This window comes from Polistes fuscatus, unplaced genomic scaffold (genome assembly GCF_010416935.1).
Source record: "Polistes fuscatus isolate 324 unplaced genomic scaffold, CU_Pfus_HIC Scaffold3, whole genome shotgun sequence".
NCBI classification, from domain to species: domain Eukaryota; kingdom Metazoa; phylum Arthropoda; class Insecta; order Hymenoptera; family Vespidae; genus Polistes; species Polistes fuscatus.
The window spans coordinates 2,675,245-2,700,790 of record NW_025113107.1 but is presented as its reverse complement, the minus strand read 5'-3'; the positions used below and the strand labels follow the sequence as shown (position 1 = coordinate 2,700,790).

Here is a 25,546-nt window from a genome sequence, read left to right as displayed (position 1 = left end):
ATAGTTTCAATAGTCATAAAATATATCTCTATAAAGAGATTTACCAATATATTTTTAAAATTGAATATATACAAAATAAAAACAAATGTAAGAATTATCCATTAAATTTCTGATTTAGAGTAAAATTAATAAAATATTTTACCGATTATTTTTCTAGCGTTAATCTGTTTTATTTAAATATATTCGTCACACACCTGTTTCATTGTTTAATGTCTTACTTGAAGCTTCTTCTTCTTTTGTCTTTTTTTGTCTTTCACTATTTCTCTTTCAAAAAGCTCAAATAAAAGCACCGGACGATCCTCGAGCTTCTGATTCGGATGCGACGTTGTTATAAAAAGGAAAAAGGAAAAAAAAAAAAACTAGAAAAGAGAGTAAAGTACGATGATGGAAGAGAGAAAACAATATACTTGTTCACTCTGAGGTAGCCGTCCCCTTCGGCCATTTGCCGAAGCAACAGCACGCAGAGGTGAGAGAACGAAATGGAGCACCCCTGACCCACTTTCCTTTCGTTCGTCGAAAAGCCCTCGTGCTACCTAAATACCAACCTTCCTTCTTTCCTTCCTTTCTACCTACCTGTATTTTTCTGGGCGTGCATTAGAACGATGCCGTGGCCTCGGTCCCGATAAATTTTCTAAGAAACTAACCAAAAAAAATCATACTGAAAGAAACTTCAATCGATTGACCTACTTCAACCGTAATCGCGAATTTAATCAAAATCTTTTATTCTTTTTCTTGAAAACATAAATATTTTATCCAAATAATTATTTTCTTATGGTAGATTATTCAAACAAAGGTGTCCAATATATATATATATATATATTTAAATAATATATTTTTTCTTATTTATATACATGTACAGTGTTGCGAATAATTATAAAATTTAATTCCTTTCTTTTTTTAGACTTCATATAAAATGAAAAGTAAAATAAATATAATTAGTTGAAATAATTTTGCAAATTATATTCTAATTGATAGGAAATAGTGATCGGTAAATACATTGAAATTTTCTTAATTTAACAATAATATCTTCATTTTTAAAATGATAGTTTGAAAGAGATCTTGAAATTCTGTTGGAATATCGTATGAAAAGAGGGACGATTACCTGGGCTTTACGTTTATTTCACTACAATTTTCCTGGATAAAAAGAATAAGAATAAAAATAAGGAGAAGGAAAAAAAAGAAAGAACGATGAAACGGGAGACATTTTAATCGATATATCTCGAAAGAAGATGGTGTGGTAAAGAAAGAAAGAAAGAGAGAGAGAGAGAGAGAGGAAGAGACATCTGTGTTCGTGTGTGTTTGGCGAAATAACGAGCATTATGAAGGATTCCCTTTGGGTAAAAAGCCGAGAAACGCGATAACTACGGTTCGTCGGTGGTTAAGAATATCTGCGAAAGCCTTCCTTTGAAACATGAACGATTGGAGGAGGGTTGGGAGGAGGAGGAGGAAAAGAAAGTGAGGGTGGTGTTTGAGAGGAAGCAGGGAAAGGAAAATATATTGACGAGTCTCGTCGAATGTTGCACGCAATCCAACGATGCTTTCGTGTTAGAACGATAGGACCTATCCCATTTTCTACGAATAAGTCTCATTTTCTCATTTCTATTATTTGTTTTATGAATACAAAATTAGTGTTAAAAAATTATCTGACGTTAATTACTCGATTTAATTATACCACGAGCATCGAACAGGTTTTTTTCTTCTTTTAATTAAATAAAGAACGAATTTATGGGACTTAATAGTTACTTGTACTTTTTCGTATTAGAAATTATATATAGAGAGAGAGATAGATGGATCAGTTTATTGTTAAATTATCGTAATAGTTACATTGAATACAATGAAAGTTATTTGAACAATTTGAATACATATTTGTTGGCAAATTTTAGTGCTTCGTTAAATGTTCTTTATAGTTATGTTCTTAAAGTTATTTCTTTCTTTTATTGTACCTACACTATTTTTCTATAATTTATCAAACGATCGAGTCGCGAAATAATTAATTATTAAACGCGAATAATAAAAAAAAAAAAGAAAAAAGAATCGAGAAAGTTTCCTTTGTACATTCACAAATGTTATAATTGCGATGAAGATTTGCATGCAGTTTATTCAAACGAGGAGAATTTTATTTTCCGTATTTTTGCTCATAACAAAAGGAAGAAGGGGGAAAAATCGAAAAGAAAAGACAGAATGAGGGGAAAAAAGTAATCCAAGAGAAAGAAAAAGTACACTTCTCGATGTATGGTCTTTGAATGACGTTCGTTAACTGCATTTTCAGCGATGCACGATGAACAAGAAGATATTGAATTGGTACGAGGATGAAATCAGGAGAAGATGAATGAAACACAGATCCGGAAAACAGCAAAAAATGTGAATCGCGTTCGTAGGTGTATTCGCATTTATACTTTTACTTCCTCCTCTTCTTCCTCTTTCCCCCCTTGCCCTAGTTGCTGATGCTGTTCATTCAACGACACGAACAATTCCATACCTTTCCTTTGTCCTTTTATTCCTTTTATTCGCATTTTTGCATCCATTCGTATTGCTTCATTTCCTTTTCGGTGGTCGTATAATCAAATTCGACTAACGAACCGTTAAAAATTATTTGTATTCTTTTTGAAAAGATTTTTCCCAAAATTTTTTCACGAATTTTTTATCGTATACGAAATATACCAAAATTTTCTAGATTTCTTATTTTATAATTTAAATAAAGAGAAAAAAATTTGTTTATACTAAATTTTTAAGCAAGTGTAATTACCTTTCAAAATCATCTGGAACTTGTATATCCACTCTGTATAATTAATTATCATATCTAGAAATTATAAATAATTTATATATTAATATTTTACAATAATGAATTTTATTTTATTAAAAATCTTTGCTAATTTCTTCTTTGGAAAGTTTGAAACTTTATATAAAATAATATTCATACAATTAACGATAGTGATTTACATCCTTAATTATTTACATTCACGTGAGATCGTGCTTTAAATAATAAATCGTAAAATATATTGATAAAATATGAGAATCGTTTCGATTTTATTTCGTTTGTTTTCTAATTAATCATTACGCTTGAAAATGTATCAACTTTTGAAAAGGTTAAAAAAAATAGGGGGAGGGGGAAAAGAAAACGATTCGAATTGAATCCGTGGTACGATCTTTCAACGTGATCGTTATTCCGACATTCTGAAACGCGATAATCGTTTTTACAACGATTGAATAAACTCGAGCTCGAAGTTTTTTTCGTTTGTAAGTAAGTACTTGACTACGTACGCTCATACTTACGTATATATGTTGTGTATGTGTGTGTGTGTGTTCGTATGAAACGAGCACGTTTGCTTGCAATGCTAGAACTCGTCTCGGCTTTTATGTTTCCTCTTCGATTTGTATTCGCGATAAAAGCAAACGCATTCACGTTTTACCTGCGTTGCTAATGTCTGTAAAACGAGTATAGATATGTTCAAAGCGCGATTTTTTTACTTCATCATTTTTCCACGCGAGTTTTCACCTTTTTCATACGGAAGGAAAGAAAGAAAGAAAGAAAAAACGAAAGCATAAAAGAAATGAAAAGAAAAGAGAAGAAAGTAAGTTGAATTGCAAATACAAGAAACGTATTCTCGTTGGTTAAAAATATTAGCATTTTTATCTGGTTATTGCATTAACAATTTTAATAACAATAATAATTTTTAAATAATTGATTAGAAGGAATAGTTTTATATATTCTGTTTTCATTTTATATGAGAATCTAGGTATAACATAATTTTATTTTAATTTAAGAATAAGAATAGGAGATTATAAAAATTATTTTTACTTGACAGTGTTTAAATGTTTGATCAAAAGTTTGAGAGAAAGAGAGAGAGAGAAAGAAAGAGGAAGATGAAGAAAAAAAAAAGAATTAGAATTGCAAATATAAGTTAAGAAACAAATTATCTTTAATTTATTAAAAATGAAATTAAAAAATATTTAATAAATAAAATTTATATATATTTAATAATAGTGCTTGAATAATAATGATAATTATTTCTTAGATAATTCTAAATATTTATCATGATATTATAATTGGACGAAATTAGAAAAAAAAGAAAAAAGAAAAAAAAGAGAAGGATTAAAGAGAAAAAGAGGGGCAAAGTAGACGAAAATATACGTTCGATGTCTCGAAGTTACTTTACTTCAGGATGACGAAAACTCTTCCTATAATTTAGGTGAAAAAGTTTTTCTCGTATTTTTACGCCGAGCTGCTACTCACCTCTCCTCGGCATTGAATTTATTTCGGAAACTTGAAATTCACCACAATGGCAGGGACTCGTTACGTAAATTATATTGAAACGAGTCCACTGACAAGTTCGTCTTTACGCCTCCTATTTCATCTTCTTCTCCATCTTATTTTTATCTTTTTTGTACTAGTTTTCTTCTGACCTTACCAGGTCACACCTTCTGAAATTACCCAGATGTAGTAATCATCGTCAAAATCTTTACTCGTTTAATTTATACAAGACATATTCTTTTTTCCTCTCTTTATGAAAAAGAAAAAATTCTATGAACGGCTACTAACATAAGATGCGTTTACATTCGTGAACATTTCCTCGCGTCGTAAAATCGTTCATTTTTTATTATTTCCAAGATCAAATAGAATGAAACAGAGAGGGAGAGAGATAGAAATAGAGAGAAAAAGAGAGAGAGAGGGAGGGAAAGAGAGAGAGTAAAATAGTTTCACACCGTGAACCAAAGCAATCTGTTTATACGCTGGAATCTCGATTACTCGAATTCAGTTTAATCAAACATTCAATTATGCCAATTCAGTTTAATCGAATATTCGATCATAGCAATTGTATTGTTTCGTTGTTTAAGGTAAAACAAATACGCTTGTATTTTCCAATTTCATCTATAAATCAACATGCTTTGTATATACGAATTCCCATTATATTACAATTAACGATACCATCGAGATCATTCTTCACTAAATAATTTCTCAAATGTGATAAGAATATTTTATTAAGTTTATTTTTTTAATCTTTTGAATTTGTTTGACGAAACGCGAATTGAATTAAACTACAATTTTCGGATAACGAGCAACAACATCGTAAGGAAATGCAAAAGAAAAAATCCTATAATCTAACTAGTTTCAATTTGGTGCCATTTATTAAATCGATAGTGTCACACGTATGAGCTTCATCTCCATAGAAATCGAACCACCGTTCGAGAACGAGCTCGAGATACGTGACTGAAGTCGATTAGATTTTCTCTTCTCCTATGGTATTTTATTTATTTCTAAGAAAATATAAATTTTTACAAAAATATTATAATTTCATACCAACACGCGTGCGTAAGTGTCTTCATAATAATTACGATTAATGAATAACCAAATTAATTATAAATAATGAAAAACTTGATTCACTTGTTCTATTAAAAAAAAAAAATTTGTTTACATATTAAATTGAATAAAAAGTGTTTTATCTAATTTTCCCCAAGGATCATAAATTTATTTTTTGATTATGTCGCGTGTCAAGGCGTTGATTTACTCAACAAAATCTTTTTCTTTCTATTCTCAATCCCCTAACGTGTACTACTTTAAGATTAAATACCCAGTGCGTGACGACAGTCGCAAACCCCGTGATATTAATCGAGCTCAGTTATTAAGATTCTCACTCCCTATCTTCCATATTTAAAACCATAGGTTCCCCATTGAATAAGGGATCTTGATCAGTGAAACAAAAAAGAAATTTAATGGAAAAGGAAACTTGTTCGTTGTTGGCTAGTGATACGCTCGTGGATTAACCTTGACGAATTTGTCAAACGAGAATAATTACTTACTTTAATTAATGTACACGAGTAACACTAATTTTAAAGATAACGAAAGAGACTGAGTTTAATGATCCAACGATTTGTGAAAATATTATTAAAGATTTACAAGCTGCGTTGGATTCGAATGATTTCATCGATCACAGATTAACAATCTTTCGCGCAAATATTTTGTTGTTTATAAATTGTTGATAAAAATTAAAAGATTTTAATAAAATTAACAATTAATCTATACCTATTGAATTGTTGAATTTAATTAAAGTATACGATTTTTTTTTTGCAAAAACCAACAACAACAAAAATTTAAAGGAAAAGAAGAATATGAGAAGGGGAAGGTTGGAAAATGTTAGGACGATTGTTGAGTGCAAGAGTACTCGTGGCTTTTCGACTACAAGGGATGAATTTCGAGGGTGTGCCGGGAAAATCGTCTGTGCGACGACAATGTAGGTAGCCAACAAGTTGGTGCTGTTGAATCGATAGAGATGGGTGGTGGTGAGGTCCTGGGGTAGGCAGCTCCGAGCTTGTGCAGCTTTTCAAACCCTTCGCTTTTCATCTTTATCCCTTCTCGTCCTTCTTCAACCCCGAGACAACGTTGCAAACTCGACGTCAGCTCCTTTATTTTCCTCCTTCTTCCTTTATATTTTTTCTCATATTTTTTTCTTCTTCTGCTATATTTCTTATATCAATATGTTTCGTATTTTGCATTATACTTTTCCTTTCTAATTTTTTTTTTTTTTTAATAAATGATTCTTAAATTTGTAGTAAATTGGGATGCATGTAATACGAGAATGTATTATACGATTTTGTAAATGAAAGTTGACTGAAAATTAAAGTTTCGAATTTAAGAAGAAAATTATGCTTCGAATTGCTCGACCCATGAGAACTAAAGAATTTTTCTTTCAAATTATTTTTACAAAATATGTTACACACTTTTAGATATTTTTCAATCAATCAATCGAATCAATTTAAAAAATCTTCAATCAATTAAAAAATCATATTAAAGAATCAATTTAAAAAATCTTCAATCAATTAAAAAATCATATTAAAGAATCAATTTAAAAATAATATCTTTCCTCGTTACTATAAATTAATAATTTGAATTAAAACGAACATAGAAAATTTGTTAAATTTTATTCATAGAATATGAACAATACATTTTCTGTGTTACATCGAATGACCATTTATTTAATTAACAAATTTTTAAAGTTTACCATAATCGTAAAAATTAAGTTAAGTTCAATTTCTTTTTTCCTTTTCTTGATTTTATCTAGCTTTAACTTAACAACGTTCCTCCATCTATCTTTGTCTTTCTTTCACTTGTTCTCTCTTTGGTATAGGCGGAAATCTGACACGATGTGCCTCAAGCGAGTTTTCAGGAACGATTCGTAATTGAGTTCTTTTGAATTTGGACCGCCTTCGATGTCGGAAATACGTTTTCGTTTTCACTGCTAGGGAGGAAGAAACGGGAAATGAGAAGGATTTTGGCTCACAGTTGTGACAGTAGTAAGAGTAAAATTTTGCCCTAGGTAAAACTGGAAAATTATTATTGTTTCCCCTTTTCTCTTTTTCTCTCTCACATTCGAATATTTTTTATATTATTTTTCGTCTAATTAATTATTATAGATAAATTATTATTTTATTATAAATAAATAAATAATAAAATTGTAGATAAATCGTTAAACACGCGAGAAACTATTATTTATTTTTATTATTTATTATACTTTTTTATTTAACAATATAATTTATTTAATATATTTTTATTAATAAATGAAAAACGTGAAATAGTAAAAAAAAAAGAAGAGACGGAAAATGGGACTTATAAAATTTATATAAACTCTTAGGAAGAATCACGTAAAGTTACTGTATGTGTGTAAGTGTGTTTGTGTGTGTATTTTAAAGAAAAGAAAGCTCAAAGCTTTCTAGGTCTCCTCCTTTTATATAAGCCACAAGTCTTTTTCTCGTTGGACGAGCGTAAATCGTCCTTCCGATAAAACCCTCGCTGTCGTTTCTCGAACATCTCGGTAAACCCCGAGATCGAATCGAAGCTCTTTTTACAACCTGGTATAGTATGTTTCTTCGACCACAGCACCTTGGATCCTTCTGTGTGCCAATATTTTATTTGAATAATAATACATATAAAAGAAAATACGGCATAATGTGAATGATCAAATGAAATGTCGTTAAAATATTTTAAGTCTCATTTGACTTCTTTTCGTGATAATCAAAATAATAAATAAAAATAAAATGTTAGTATATACATTTATATTGGAATATATAATTAAATATATTTTTTTATTTATGATTTTATTAAATATGCATCTAAAATATAAAATAATTATATCTAAATAATTTCATCTAAAACAAAAAAGTTTTGATTAATTCGACATTTTAGAAAAAAGCGGTTTTGAATAAAAATAATTATCGTACCAATATAAACACGCAATTCTTCAAAATTTTCCCAAAAAATTATAAATGATATTTAAATGTCCTGATTTTTTTACTTTTCGGCTTAGTGTAATATTTTCTTTTAACTTTTTCTTTTATTTTCTTCTACAAAGATAATTCTTAACAAAAATTTCATTTCGAAGATAATAATCGGAATGTTCGGACAACTGTATCACCCTTGATTCTTTTCTTTTCCTACGAGTTTTCTTTTCGCGTGTAAGTTTTAATTGGATCGCGGTTAAAGTATGTTCAGAGCGACGCCCTTTTTCCTACTTTCTTTATTTCTTTCCTTCATTCTCAGAACAAAATGCCAATCTTGGGCCAGGTTGATTCGTTGTTGCTGCTCGTAGAAAGAAAAACAGATCGTATTATTGTTAAAGTGGTTCGAGTTGCTTGTAAGAACGATAAACGCGCGAGTATCTCGTTTATCGGTGGAAAGAAGACTTAACGAGCCCTCGTAAATCCTATTTCTTTTCTATCTGTCTTCTTCTCTCTTTCACTTCTTTTATTTTATTTCAATGAAACTCATTATGTGTTCAAATGTACATATGTACACAACTTATGTAAAAACAATAATTATTCGAAAATTAATTTTCTTTTTTCAATAAAAAATAATAAAATAATCTTTTGCGCGACTCTAGTAATCAAAGAGGTTTTTTTAAATGATCATGAACAGTCAAATTTTGCCCTCATTTCCTTCAATTGAACAATCTAATAATCTAATTTTTAAAACTAATTTGAATTCTGGATTTTTACTGAACACATGCTTTCCGTGAAAGGTGTGTAATATTAGAAAGTTATTAAAATAAATCTTATTAAAAGTTATTAAAAAAATAGTTATATATAGAAAGATATTAAATAAATCTTTTATTAAATATATATTTTACAATTAGATATTCGTTAAGAAAATATGGCAACTGACGAAAAGGAAATAGTAATCTATAAGTTTTCCTTTAAGGAACAAACGAATGAAGGTGGAATAACTAACGAAATGGATTATCCAAAGTATGACCTACATTTAGTTTGAATAATTTCCATTTGTTCTTTCAGTTATCGGGAAAAAGATATTATTATCTTCGAAAGTATTTCATCTAATTATTTCTTCTTCTTTCTTTCGTTTGTTAAATATTTTATCATTCACACTCTGTGCTTTTTAATCCTCTTTGTATTATAACGGTAATTTATTTTTAGGTCACACGAAATAAAAAATATTCTTTTAAAAATAGATAAATAAGAGTGTTCTCTCTATAAATTATTTAAATTATTTAAAATAAATTGTAACATTTGATAAGAATGTTCATCGATTAAAACTAAATTGTTTTCTTGTTAAAATTTTTATTAAAATATTGAACTCTTACGTTTTTCTCAAATACTAGGATGCATAAACTGCGATATCATAAAATTGTAGATCTTATAATAACTAACCTAGATAAAGATACTCTACCTCAAAGAGTAACTGAAGCTGAACGCACCACATGCATGTAATGCTTTCATTATTTCTTATCTTTATCTTTGCACTTTCAATATTCCAAAATTTATTTTTCATAAAAAAACATTTTTATCACATAAAATATGTAATAATCATTTACCCATATGATAAAACAACATCATTCACACAAATTATCTTCTAATATGATAAAATATTTATTCTAAAAAACAAAATTACCACAGTAAAAACTCGTTGAAGAATGTTAACAAATTTAATCTTCATTTTTTTTTTAACATTTTACTTTTAACAAAAGGGAACGATCAATAATAAGAAGAAGTATAAGAGAGAAAGAAAGTAGGAGAGAGAGAGAGATAAAGAGATAGAGAGAGTGAGAAAGAGATAGGGAAGATTAAGACACGATAGAAAAGGGATGAAAAGATGAGGGGTGGTGGTAGGAAAGAAAAGTGAGGGCGTGCCAAGCACTATGAAAGGGTGGTAAGCACGGGATGAAGTGGTCCGGAACAGAAGCTTTTCTACGGAGCTGTTGGGAATAGAAAAATACATTCCAACTTGGGAGGGGAGGGGCATGCAAAGGGGGAAGAATAAGGGTGGATCCAAAAAACATAATAGAGGTGGTAAAGCGTAAGAAGAAATTGTGAACGCGTTAAGGGAGAAATAACCGGGTTGAAAAAAGATGAGCGAGAAGGTTTTAACGTAGGTATACTTGGATGAGAAGGGACGTTGATACAAAAAAATTAAGGGTTAAAGCTCGGGAGCTTATGAAAGAATTTCGAAAGAATTCTCATATATATACACGTAATCGTACACATATACAGTTTTAGGAGTGTATATGAGATCTCGTAAAAGAGATACTATTTTTTGTATGTTTATTTGCTTCTACGTTATTCTCAGTTGCACGTTCAATATCGATGCAGGAAGAATGTATACAAAGGTTGTTGCGGAAATAAGGATACTTTTTCTTAAGGAAGAAAGATGAAAAAGAAGGAAACAAAGAGAAAGAGGAGAAAGAAGAATAAGAATAAGAAAAAGAAAAAGAAGAAGAAGAAGAAGAAGAAGAAGAAGAAGAAAGGAGTAGAAGAATGGTATCTACACCTGCGTTTTTCCTTGTTTGTTCTCACGAAGAGAAATAATAAAAAAAAGTGAATAGAGGAAGGACGATATTTTCCCTTTTTTCTTCTCTTTTTTTTTTCGAAAGACAAGATAAAGACGCAGAGGAGGAAAATTATAGAAAAAAAATGAGAGAATTTTGATATCTCGTTTCTTTTCCTCCTTGTTTTATTTCCTTCAAGGGAATAATGTTTTATCATAATTAAGCGAGAAATGTTATATATGATTGTATACTGGGTGTACTAATTGGAAATAACGAATCTTAATTATCCTACTCTACTTAAGTTAATTCTTTAATATGTCAATTTAAATCGGAAATTTAAGAGAAGTCCGAATAAATCAGAAGTTTGAAGATTTTAAAGAAACTACTTCTAAGTTTCTTCTTCAAAGTCCTTTGGAGATTCTTGATAATTCGTTTTAATGTTTTAATATCTTCTCTCTCTCTCTCTCTCTCTCTCTCGTTCTCTTTATTATCGTTCATATTAGTAGCACATACTTTAAGCTAATTTAGAATTTACGATATTACTGGTTGACATTAGATTGATAGCCGATTTGTTAATCTTTAAATAAAGATTGGCAATGAAACTTCCTATTATTTTTTATTATCTGTTCTCTTTTTTTCTTTTTCTTTTTCTTTTAAGAATTGTTAAATGAAAACATATTTTTCTACTGTACGTGTGTAAAAGATAGTAATAAAAAAAAATGCTGTAAAATTTCTGGAATATATTCCTCTTATTATGCAAGGTAAAGAACAAAAATTACATTATCATAAATTTCTTTCTAAATTCTAAGACTTTCTAGCATGACTTAATTATTTTTATGTTTTTTCTTTAGATTCTTAATTTTAAATTATCTTGTCTTTCCAATAAAAATATTACAAATTTTATCTAATATTTCTATTTTATCATTTTTTATGATCATTCATGCTTATGCAGAAAAATTGCAGATTTGTTTTCATCCATCCTATTACGTTTATAATAATTGATATCAATTTGATTCAACTTTTGTAAAAAAATTCAAAACATACGTCAAAAAGTTACCTCTTTACGGAGCCGCGTAGCATTTCTACAACATAACAATCAATCGTATTTAAAAATCTATCAAAAGTGGCTAGATGACTGTTAAGTAAACAAAAAATTATTAAATAAATATATATATTATATATATATTAATTATTATAAATACGTTATAATATATATATATATATATATATTTATTATAAAATTATATATTTATTATTTTTTAAAAATTACTTTTTCCTGCCATCTGTGGACTATTTGCTACATGTTACAAAAAACGAAATGGCAATTAATGTTTTTGCTCCGTAAAGGATTAAGACAAAATTAAACGGCGTTAAAACCACAAGCAATGATATTTCTTTCCTTTCTTTCTTTTTTCTTTATAATTCAGAAGGTTACGTTGCAAAATAAAAAAAATAAAAAAGGGGTTGATTTAAAGCCATCCGTCCGGTGATTACACGGTAGGCCTGAATATCCCAAGAAGGTCGCCAGAGAATCTTGCTATTTTTACGACAACGTGGTCATTCTGGCATCGTTATCTTCCGTCATGTGTTCCTATATTTAGTTTTCTCGCGTGTGCTAAAAGGAACGATAAATAAAAAAAATGGAAATATCTAACACATAAAAGCTTCGCCGTATTTTTATTTTTAATAATAATTAATAATAATTATAATATCCCATATTATTTAATAAACGTCTCTCTCTCTCTCTCTCTCTCTCTCTCTCTCTCTTTCTCTCTCTTTAATATTTATTTTTTACATAGCTGTTACTTCTTGTAGCGTTATGAAAGGTGTGGTACTTTTTTGATTAAGCTGTTAAGCCCTTACCAGGGAATGACCTAAAGAATTGTATGTAACTTGGCGAGTGGTGAGATTTGGATGTGAGTACTAGAGGGAAAGAGGGTATTGATTGGTATGGATTGTTGAGCCTCGAGCTTGGCAATGTGACTTTTCGCTGCTATACCCCATAGCGGTAATCCATAGGTCCAGATTGGTTTTATTATTGTTTTGTAGATTATTAGTTTGTTCTCTATGCTAAGTTTAGATTTTTTGCCAGTTAGTCAAGTCATTTGTCTCCTTTTTAAGCGAGTTTGTTCAATTTTGGCATTTATATGCTTTTTCTATGTTAGTTTGGAATCTAGATGTAGTCCAAAGTACTTGACCGTCGTTACTTGCGGAATTTCTGTATTATATAATTGTGGTTTCGGTATTTGGTTTTTCCAAAGTGTAAACGTGATATGTTTACAATTGGTAGAGTTTACCTTGATCTTCCTATTACGTAACCATTCTTCAAGAGAGTTGATTTGTTTTCAAAACGATTAAATTGCTTGCTGCGAGTCCTTATTTATGGTAAGCATTGCCGTGTCATCTGCAAATGTTAAGACTGTGCAATTTGCGTTTATTGGTATGTCTGCCGTATAGAGAGTGTAGAGAATTGGTCCGAGGATACTTCCCTGTGGAAACCCAGCTTTGATTAGTTTGATGTACGAATGAGTGTCTTTTATTTTTACGTAGAATGTTCTGTTAGAAAGGTAAGATTTTAGAAGTTTGTAATACGAGTGTGGAAAACGTTTATTGATTGTTTGTAATAATCCGTGATGCCGCACTTTATCTGAAGCTTTTTCTACATCTATGAAGACAGGGGAACAATACTCTTTATTTTCTAAAACTGTGATTATCGTATTAGTTAGTCTGTGTACTTGTTCAACGGTAGAGTTTTTGTTTCGGAATCCAAATTGATGGCCAGGAATAAGATTTTTGCCAGAAATTAGCCGTTTCATTCTTTTGTATATTATTTTTTCCAGCAGTTTAGATAGTAATCTGTCTGAGCGATATCGGTCTATAAGAATTTACATCATGCGGATCTTTATTAGGTTTAGGGAGCATTATAATTTCCGCGAGTTTCCAAGTAATTGGGAAGTGATGGACACATAATATTGCGTTAAATAATGTTGTAAACATCCTAATTGCTTTAGGTGGCAGTTCTTTTAGTATTCTACCATTTATTAGATCGTAACCTGGTGCCTTTCTTATTTTGATTTGTGATATTAGCATTCTAATTTTTTTGGCTGTTGTGCTATTAATGTTTTCATGAGATTGTGTTTTGTTTCCGAAGTCGTTTACGTTAGTGTCTAGGTATGTTTGAGTATTGAAGTTGTGTACTGTGAATATGTTTTCTAGGTTTGTTGCGAAAGTTTCTGCTTGTTTTTCTGTGCTTTTCGCCCATGAGCCGTCAAGATTTCGTATGGCTGGTATTGATTTTACTGGTCTTTTAAATCTTTGTGCGTAGCAGGTAAAAGAAAAAGAAAAATGCCGAGGACGTAACATAGGTAATAAAAAATTCAAATTTTTCATAAAACGTTTCCTTAATCGTCTCTACTGTCCTCTCTCTTTCTCTCTCTTTCTCTTTCCATTTTTATTTAGTACTTCAGAGAGAGAAAATTAAAAGATATTCTGAATGTTCTTCTTACCAACCCTTTGGGATGTCCTCCAGTTCGAAGGATGTAAAATAAAAGAACAAAAAAGAACAATGGCTAACACTCACACACACCCACACATATATATATATATATATAACACTTATGTACTAAAATATAGCTATTCAGTATGTATAAGACGATGGTAACCCTCCGGCGAATCTCGAACATTTCTATTTATGCGAGAATATACGTATAAGTATATATATATATATATATGTATGGCATACATATCAAATACGTACACACATATAAACGCATGCACATAAGGAATGTGTTCTAAGAGACATCTTGGCATCCTGTTACTAGTAAAAAGAGGACAACCTCCTAGCCATAGAGGGTGTGTCGCGGATGTTATGAAAAATATTTACAATCCATATGCTTCCTTTCTTTTCGGCACCCTGGAATATCTGACAACAGGAAATCCTTTATATCGGAAAAATGCATTTTTCGAAAGAATCCTTTTTAAAGCCTTTTCTAGGCATTTCAAAAGGCCAAACAATATACCTACGACAAAACTACCTAGACCCCACTCACACTCTTCTTTTACCTCTACTGTTACGTACTAGAAAAGGAATGGAGTTTTCGTGTCGTATTCACGTCTACACGTACTTATTTATTTACACGTAAATATAAAAATACCAAGGAAAAGTTGGAGGAAGGAAGGAAAAGGTCAAGATAGAATTATAAATAAAAAAAAAATAGAAAAGAAACGAACAAACAAAAATAGTCCAAAGGGTTTCAAGTACTAAAAATGTGCCATATATTTAACTATCTTTATTATACTTTCTTATCGCATATACAGTCTTCTTCTTATCTCACTTTAGCTTTTATTTTGTAAAATATCGTAACTAATCCACTGATATCGTCCGGCTTAAAGTGTACACCGCATAAACATTGTCCTACCCTCTTCCATTCTCTCTCTCTCTCTCTCTCTCTCTTTTCCTTACTCTCTCCTAATACCACGTCGTGTTTCTCGAGTATTCCGTTTTCTCTTTCTTCCTTTCTCTCTCTCTTGTATTTTTTCGCATTCTCTTTTCTCTTCCACCTTAACCTTTTTCAGTCTCCTTATTTTTCATTGGTTAAACGTGTGTACGTGAACCGAACTATTAACCATCTCCTGACTATCTAATAAATGTTCAAGTTTTTCTATAATCCTTACTACTTTCCCGACAAAGTATTAACAAAATAATATTGTATTTTTATTTTACAATTTATAACAAAAAAAAAGGTTTTTCTCTTTTATATTATATATAATCGTAAGAGAAATAATTAATTGTTTTTTGCGTATATTTGCGTGTATTTGTGTAAGTATAATTTTGATTATATATTTAATTGATTCTAAGAAAAATTGATTATAAATGTGACAAATCAATAAAAAAAATTTTAAATTGTTGTTATTATTATAATTGTGAATATTTCGTTAACGTACTGTATCGAATGATTTTTTATTATTATTAAAAAAGAAAAGAAAAATGATAATTTGTACAACTCTTAAAACAAGACCATTGAAAGGTTAACAAGAGCGTGAACATTTTTGTTTCAGGAACGTACTTCATTTTGTACGACTTCATCGATTTCTTTGACAAGGACACAGCAAGCTTTTTGGAGCGTGACAAATTTGTTGGCATTATCGATACTATCTTCAAGAACATGTCGCAGATCGAGCGTGACGCCATCAAATTTCAAGTAAGTGTCGTCTCGATGACTATCACTAGGAAACAAATTTTATTTTCCGATAAATACGATTTCGATAAAAATCATAAAGTAATTCAAATATTTAATTGAACGAATGAAATATATATAATAAATAAAAAAAAGGTCCAATGTAAATATGAATATATAAAGATCCAAAAAAAGGAGAGAATCTTTTAATTCTAATTATATACATATATATATTTTTTAATTTAAATTTAAAACATTTTTGGCATAAAAAAAAGAAAAAGAAAAGAAGAGAATGTTTTAATTCTAATTATATACATATATATATATATATATTTTTTTTTAAATTTAAATTCAAAACATTCTTGGCATAAAAAGATAAAAAAATAAAAGGAGAGAATGTTTTAATTCCAATTATATACATATATATGCATATATTTTTTTTCATTTATATTCGAAATATTTAGCATAGAAAATAAAATAAAAGATGGTCGGTTATAAAAAGTTAGAATGTTCTTTCTAGAGAATTGTTAATGTAATATCAATCAAAGATAAAATTCGTTTGTCCATTTGCGAGATTATCTTCTCCGTAGGAGTCGAGGAACAAATTCAACTTGTCTGTAAACTTGGATCAGTGTTCTTCCATGTGGACTAAAAAACGCCGCAAGCAGATCTCCTGTGAAGCGTTTCAAGTACTTACTTCAGTTTCCTCCTGTTACATATATATACATGCATACATACATAGAGATTCGTACATAGATCTCCTCCTTTAGTTCAGTAAAATTGGTTCGCGTTATATATTCTACAAAGAGAAAGCTTCAAACGCGAATTCAAGATTTAAGAGTTTAACCCCGAAAAGAAAAGAAAAAATTCATTTTCATTTTTTTTTTCATCCCTCGATATTCTCTTTCTACTCTTTTTTATTTTTTTTACATGCCTTATCTATCCATCTATCTATCTCAATCTCTTTTTTCTCTATCTAATCGATTTTCACTTGGTTTCACCAGCGAATAGAAGATTATTTTCGTCTTTATCCTTGAAAATTATTGATGTTCCATCGAAAGTTCAATAGGCTTACGATATATAAATACTAACGAAGTATTCAATGTTATTAAAAATGTATATATATTTATATAGTTACGTTCGTTATATATGTTATAAGTGTTTCATTTAATGAAGATATAACGAAGAAGATGAAGATGAAAGAGAAGTTAATTATAAATACATTTTATTATTAATAATTAATAATATCCTTGTAACAATTTGATCGTCTCTGCAATTAATTCTAGTCGTCTTATCTGATATAAATTTTAATAGGCAAGTGATATTCACATTTATCTTTAGATAGAGTATCTAAGTCCGAGAGACTTCACGCAGGGATGAGCGATCTCTGACAAAGCATCTTTTGACGTGATGTTCCACCGATCGGAAAGTAATTAACGGCAATCTGTAAGGATGGTGAGAACCTTTGAAGGGTGATATCGTTAAACTATATCAAACGATATTGATTTAACACCTTTTCAACAATTTATCTCTTTCTTTCTTCTTTTCTTTGAGAAAGAAAAAAAATAACCATAAAAATAAAACACACAATTTCTCTCAAGTGAAAAAATATCTTAAAATATATTTTTTAAAAATATTTAATTTCGCGTAAAAGTTTCGTTATATTAATTGATATGTAAATATAATAAAAATATTTAATATAATTCGTAACAAAACTTTCCTAACTTACAGTATTGTAATATATATTAAAAATAGTTTAGAAATAATATATAATATTTATAATATTATATAAGAAATTTTTTCCATACGTCTTATCATGATATAAAAAATAGTTATACTAACGAAATTAACAATAAGAAAATAAAGACGCAAACTACAAAATATCGCAACCCAGGAAAATTTTAGAGTATATATTTTTTTTGTATTCTTCGCTCGTTGTTTTATCATATCAGTCTTTCATTTATCACGATACAAGCAAAAAATAAATTAGCACGGATACGAGCTAAAGGAAGCGAAAAGTGGATTTAACCGGGGGGAAAAAAAGAAAACAAAAAAAAACAAAGAGAAAGAAAGAAAGAAAACATACGTGTGAACGTTCGATAAATAAACACAAGCAAGTGACACGATTCAAAGTTTCTGTTTTTTGGATTTGTTATTTTTTTTTTCATTCTTTATTTTTTTTTTACTGTCTATATCACTTTAATTATCTTTGTTCAATTGATGACCACGGGACAGAGCCATACGCGACAGCATATTCAGCAGGTATAAATTCTACTCGGATAATTGGATTTTCTGCATTGACGAGTAATCGAGCCTATTGTATGCTTGATTGCACGATGATGAGTAACATACGGTGACCTTATGACCTCGATTATCCGATAAGGAGATATACATTTCACGTTATAATAACCTTTTCTCGATAGCTCATCAATTCATTCCTCAAATGTCCTTTTCATTTATTTATTTCAACAATTAGATCGAATTATGAACAAACCTATTAACTTTTCAAATAAATTTATTTAAACCCGGTTTGCAATTTTTGTTTAAAAAAGAAATTACAAAATTTTTGGTTCCATTTTATAATTCAAATAATATTGACCCTTTGAACTGGATTTTTCTTTTCACAAGGTCATCAAGTGTCTACTTGTAATTGATTTTTAGATCAAATTGCAATTGAATTGTTTGCTAGTACTTTCTAATTTTTAATAAATTTTTCAAACACAGTAAGATAATAAATAAAAAAATAATTATTATAAATAATACAACTATATAAATTATTATTATTATTTTCATTTTGGATGACTTCAAAGGACTGATTATACTATTCGTTATTAAACAAGTCATTTAATAAAGGAATAAAAATATAACGAAAAATAAAATCTGTTCGGAGTATTCGATTAAAGTAAATCTACCTTTTTCTTTCTTTCTTTTTTCATTAAAATCTTTTAACTAAACTTACTCAATTTCAGATCACAACTGAAAGGTTGGTAACTTTATGCATAACTCGACCCAATTACACTGTTCTATTCGATTACTTATTTCGTTTCATTCATTCGTGCAATTTTTTTTATCCTTTTCGTTTTTCCTTTTTTCCTTTCTTGTTTGTTTTTTTTTGTCAGTCGATATCGCAGATAAATACACAATTCCAAGTCCGTTTCTTTTTTTCTCTTTTTTTCTTTTTTTTTCCTTTTTACATAAAACTCGGCACACGTTAATCCTACTACGAAAACACTATCGAATGTTGGACAGGAAAGTGTTTTTTGAAAAAACAACTTCGACCCTCGACAAAAAATAAAGAAAGAAAGAATTGCATGGAAAAAAAAAACAAAAAAATAAAAGTACACATAATCGATGTACGAGTTTGTACGTGTAGATTTATTTACAATCGATTAACTATCGGTTTTTAATCGAACATCGACTCATCGTACGCTGTATTATCTATATAGGCTTCGTGATCTATAATAATAAATAAAAAACATATATGTGTTTTTTTTATTAACGAAAATTCATCATAAATGTTCGTTAAGACAAGATTTTTGAGTGAATATTAATAAAATGATTATGTCGAGTTCTTTACCTCGTTCGATATTTTAAAACTCTTATAGTAATGTACTTGTTCAGTATCAATACATTTCTCATATAAGAATCCCCTCTCTTTCTTTAATAAGAATACATCATGCATGCATTTTCTTTCATTCGATACTTGATATCTTAAACAAAACATCTTTCCCGATATATTTTTGGCTTTCATCCTTTGTTTTGTCAGCGGTCGCTTACATCATACACTCTTTGTCATTCACTTCTTTTCTTTTCTTAAATACGTATTCAACTAGCGACCACACCCTCAAATATTCTCACACACACATATGTGTTCTTGTAACATACACTACTCACTTTTCTCATATAGTCTACACTAAGCACAGTCAATTGTCCATAAGCATTCATACAGTCCACACACATCAAGCAATTGTACCATAATCGCCAAGACTTAATAATAAGAAATCATTGTAGACTAAAGAACTGCCTTTAGTATCACTACAAAACCACCCACATCGTATTAATTTACTGTCGTTAGGATTCCGTACAAGATGAACGTATAATTCAACTTAAAAAATTTGTACGTTAGTCTGAAACGGATTCACGTTAGCATACATGCATTGCGCGCAAACAGTACTTTAAGACAACATTTTCGTGAATTTTAATAAAAATGATCGTGTTTAATCTTTTATCGTTGGATATTCTTAACGACATCTCAAAAATTAACGAGCCATACGTTTATCAAATTTTCAACAAGGGAAGAAGAAAAAAGAATTAAGTATAGATTCGAAAATACCGAAAGTTATCGATACTTGTAATAAATAATAACGCGGAGAAAATAAATAAAAGAAGGGAAGAAAGAAGGAACAATAGGAGAGAGAGAGAGAAAAGTGTGCACATAAATATTTACAAAAGGTCTTGAGTCCCTAACGTTTGTCGAATATTTCATAGCTTTTCCTTTTCTTCTAAAGGATCGATTCGTTTTTTCTACTTTTTCATTTGGTTTGTAACGAATGACGATAAATATTTAGAGAATTGCCATCAATCGAGAACCAACCCGATGTGGAACGCGTCCTCGAAACCTCGTCCAAGTCTACGTTCAATTTATCCGGCCTATTCTCTTATAACCCGGTCAAGTCGATTTATATGATATTTCAATGTTCTTCTCTCTTTTAATCATAAGAATATATATGATTGATTGAAAAGGAAAGGGGGTACAAACAGTGCTTTCTTCTGCTCGTGATATAACGCTTTGTTACGATGCTCTAACATCTTTTTTTTACAATATTTTTAACGTTTCAAAAATTTATAAGAAATATTTTAGAAAGAATAAATATAAATAAAGAAAAGAAATTTTTTTATTTTCTTTTTCATTTTTTTAATAATAGAAGAAAATACAATCAATTTTCAGCAAGAATTATAAGTAATTTATACTGACATTAACATGAATAACAAGAGACGTTATAACAAATGTAAACATACATAATTCTATTAGCATAATAAAATTATTAATTAGCCAAATAAGAAAGAAATGACAAAAATAATATATGTATTTAATTTTTTTACGAGCTCTATGATATAGGAAAAACTGTCTTCAATTTCGTTTCAATGATACTTGAATATAATTTTCTTTAATAAAAAGATTGACAAGAAGTGAGTTCTGGTACTTTTTCTTTTTACAAAAAAGGTACTAAATTTTGTTTATAGCAAAGTGGTACAATTAAATTTCTATAATGTGTTGGTTATGTGGCAACAGATTTTTCACCTACTTACATAAATTTGTTTTCTCTTCAGAAATAAAATAATACAATTGATTGTAAGAATTTACAAAATATTTATTTAAAATACAAAATGAACATTGAATTAACATTTTATCTATCATTAAGAAAATCCTAATTAATTTATTTGAATATCTGTTTAGTTAAATTGTATCAAAAATTTGCTCATTATTTAGAATAATCAACAAAATTTGAAATTATTTTTCTCAAAAGATTTGAAATTGCATTTGTACCCTTTTCCTTTTCAGTCACACATATAATTCTCCATGTTCTATAATGTTCAACCTACAGAGATTAATTAATATCATTACTTTTGCGTTTTTTCTTATTCATTTAGCCTCATTTTTATCCATTTTTACTTTACTCTCATCAATGAATGACAAAAAATCATTAAACCACCAGGATATTTTTCACATGCATTTTTCACAGTTCATAATTATTATCATTTAATCTTATATTCGAAAAATTGTGCATAGAGACCATGATTTCTATTATAATTTATTTATTTTTTAACGTTCTACACGTCTGATTAATTTTCACTCAAAACTTTCACGTACTAGAATTATCCTGAGTCTATAATCTAACAGAATTTGTTTTACAGTGAATATAATTATTTATTGAACTATAATGGTAACGTATTGAAAAATAGAAAATAAAAAATAAAATAGAGAATATAAGAAATATACGAAATAAAAGCACGATCTATAGTATTGATTTCAATGTTCTCATAATTACATATCTAACAATTCTTTCAATTAGCTTAACCTCTCCTTACCCTTTTTTCCTCACCCATCATTTTTCTTAACTTTTGATCAGACGTGTTTAGACGTGTTCCTGTTTTACGAATTATATATTCTTCTGACTTTTATTTATCTTCTTATTTACATTACGTGCAATTTTTGATATCCTCTTTTTAACGATGCTTTAAAAGATAATATTTCAATAATAATTAATCGCATTAAATGCATTTTGGTTTATATATGATGCTAATATATACACGATGAACGTATGTTATGTATATCACTCGCCAGTAGTACACACACTCGCGCACATATGCATATAATTTGTATAATACAACATAACACACACACGTATACTCGAAATAAATTTGATACTTATCTAATTTCGTTTATACATCTCTCAATGTTTGAAGAAGACTGATAATAAGTATAAAAACAGCTACGCAGTACAGTACGCAGTACTCAATGGACACCGAATCACCTTCCGAATGAACACGGAGTTCAAGTATTAACAATTTCGACAAAGAGATTCTTAATAGAATAAAAAGGACAACATTGCTACCTAAACATATGCGTTGAATATATATAAAACAAAACATTAAGCAACCGAGAAACTATTCTTTTGATTAGATTAACCTTTTCTCTCCCTTCCCTTCTCCATTGTCATTTTTTTAAGCTTTCGACCAGACATGTTATTCTTTTACGTATTATACATTTTTCCTACATTATTTATCTTCTCGTTTACATTACATACAATGTTTTGTATCCTCTTTTTTAACAATGTTCTAATTAATAATATTTCAATAATTACTCGTCGGCATGGTAGATTTTACTAACGCCATGTGGGTGGATTTATTTTTAATGTTATTGTTATTTTAAAAAATGTGAAAAATGTTATTAGTATTCTTTAGGGTTTCTAGAACATTATCTAATAGGTTAGTTTGTTACTTATAACTTTAATTTAAAAATAAAAATAATTATTCTCTCAAACATGGCAGGAGTTAATGTATATGTAATAGATGTATTTTGTCTTATATACGATGCTAATATATATCTTCTTCTTCCTCTTTTTGTTAGGACATTGTCGTCCTATTATAATAGATTTTTTTATTGCTATATTTCTAGGAGCGATTTATTGTTTTTACAGAGGATAGGTTGCTAGCCTTACCCCTCGAACCCTCTCCTTTTTATATGGGCTTGGGACCAGCTCTAGATGTTAACTAGGCGGAGATCTTGCCGTCAACGGCACATCGTTTTTCTCAAGCGGTTCACACCCATCCAAGTACTAATCGTACTCTGGGCTGCTTGACTTAAATGATCGAACAGAAACTAAACTAATGCTGTCACCTCGCCGTGGTTATCGTGAAAGACTGAAATTGGAGAATGTCAATATTCGCGTGATTACAATTGCTTAATATATGTCCGAAATATTAATGTATAAGAATAAACCCAAATATTCGGTTTTTCACCGACGATGTCAATCTTGACATTCTCCAATTTCGGTCTTCCACGGTTAACATATGCACTTACACACATATATCATTCTCCAGTAGTATTCATACTCGCGTACATATGCATATAATTTGCATTAAAAAAAATACGCACACGTATACGAGAAATAAATTTGATACTTTTCTAATATTGTTTTTACATTCCGAAGAAGATCTGATGTGAGCACGAAAACAACTACACAGTATACTAGACAGATACCGAACCACATTTTTACTGACAACAGTAATAATAATAATCGAGGTAAACCAATCAAAATTAAGCACATGTATGTATACCGAATGTACTATTTCGTAATTTAAGAAGAACTACTTTTGTTCGTAAGATTAAGTTAACTTTTCCTGTTCCAGCATACGAGAACAATTATATCTCACAATTATATACTATTCCATAATACATACATTTATATCTTTCGTTTATCAGTACCTACACGAATTCCAACATAAAATATAAATTTTCTACATCAAATAAATGAATTTATTAGTATTAAATAATAGAAAATAAATAATCATATATTATAATTTATTTTATTTTAATAATTAAATAAAGAGTTTATACTATATAAATTATGTTTATTTCTTTTTGATGATACTTAAAATTATTTTTTAAAAGAAAATAATGTGTACATTCCTGTTATAAACAAGAACATAGCTTGATAAATAAATATTAGTTCAATGTCTATCTAATTTCACGCGTCTCTCTTCATCTATCTTTCATTTCATTCGTACCTAATATTATCTATACATATATACACAGTGTATATACATATTTAAATATATATTATATATTATATTATCATGACGGATTCTCAAAGTAATCAAAATGTATGCCACTTTATTAAATGAGATTGCACAGAAGAATCTTGTGTTTTAGTATTTTTACTTTTAACGAACAACTTCTTTGATTTTTGTTTCTTATCTTCATTTCTTTTTCTTTTCTCTTACTTGCCCTTAGCTTTTTTCTTCGTCCATGAAATTAAAAGAGAAAAAAATAAAAGAGAGAGAGAGAGAGAGAGAAGAAAGAGTAGAAAGAAAAAGAGAAAAAAAATGAAAGAAAAAGAAAAAAACGGAAGAGGAGAGGAGGAAGATGGAGAGAAATTTCCTCTACAGGTGACACGAATCCAACCTTCCTTCTCGTTCGTGATAAAAAGTGAGAACTCTGAAAATTGATTTCCGAGCAGGTGGTCGTATTTACATAGGAACCCAGAGTCGCGAGCTTCGCACCAAACGGAAGTCAACTTGCAAAAGGTCTCTTTTTCCTTTAACCACCCTCTTTCACGGCCCTGTCTCCTCCTCCTCCTCCTTCTCTTTTACCACCCTTTGACGCACATAGAATCCAATGGTACCATCATAATATCACGTATATAGAGCATGTATTCGTGTACATACTTACTTATCCATGGTTTGTACGTATTTTCTCGAGGAAATGCAAGAACTTTCGTGTATCCACGATTTACCCTCTCATTTTATTCGATTTTTACTCATACTTTTTGCCACGCGAAAATCGACTTATACATTCGTTCAACTACTACGACCTTGTCTATTTTTTTCTTGTCTTGTTTTTTATTTTTATTTCTGAGAGGCAAGTTTAAGCGTAGGGTACACTCGTTGCATCGATATTCACATTCCTGTTGAAATTTTTCTTTCAGGAAAATTGATTTCTTTTTCTATGTTACTACAACAAATATATTATGATTATTATTTTATTCAAAATCTATCTCATACTTTTGCTATCATCATTTCGAGAATGTGAAAAAATATTGTTTTATTTCATGAATCGAATTAAATAAATACATCATTTATATTATTTATTTCAATCATAATAACTTGCATAATTAAAAATATGTAAGTAACATAATGAGACTAAATAGGAGCATATATTATAAATAAAATAAACAAAAAAAGTATCTCCTCTCAATGTGATTAAAATACAAATCTAATTTATTTATAAACAAAAAATGGTAAGATATTAATTTAAAATCATCTTCCGTGTTTTTTGGATAAATTTAATGATAATTATTATGATCAAACGTA

General features: G+C 29.3%; 1 protein-coding gene across 1 annotated transcript in view; it reads left to right on the top strand.

The window, feature by feature from the left end:
* The window catches only part of LOC122519676 (acetylcholinesterase-like), a 174,581-nt gene that overhangs the window by 97,506 nt on the left and 51,529 nt on the right, over positions 1 to 25,546 (top strand). Inside the window, exon 2 of the mRNA XM_043639297.1 lies at positions 15,831 to 15,973. Within this exon, the coding sequence (XP_043495232.1) occupies positions 15,831 to 15,973 (143 nt within the window). The remainder of the gene's footprint in view (positions 1 to 15,830; positions 15,974 to 25,546) is intronic.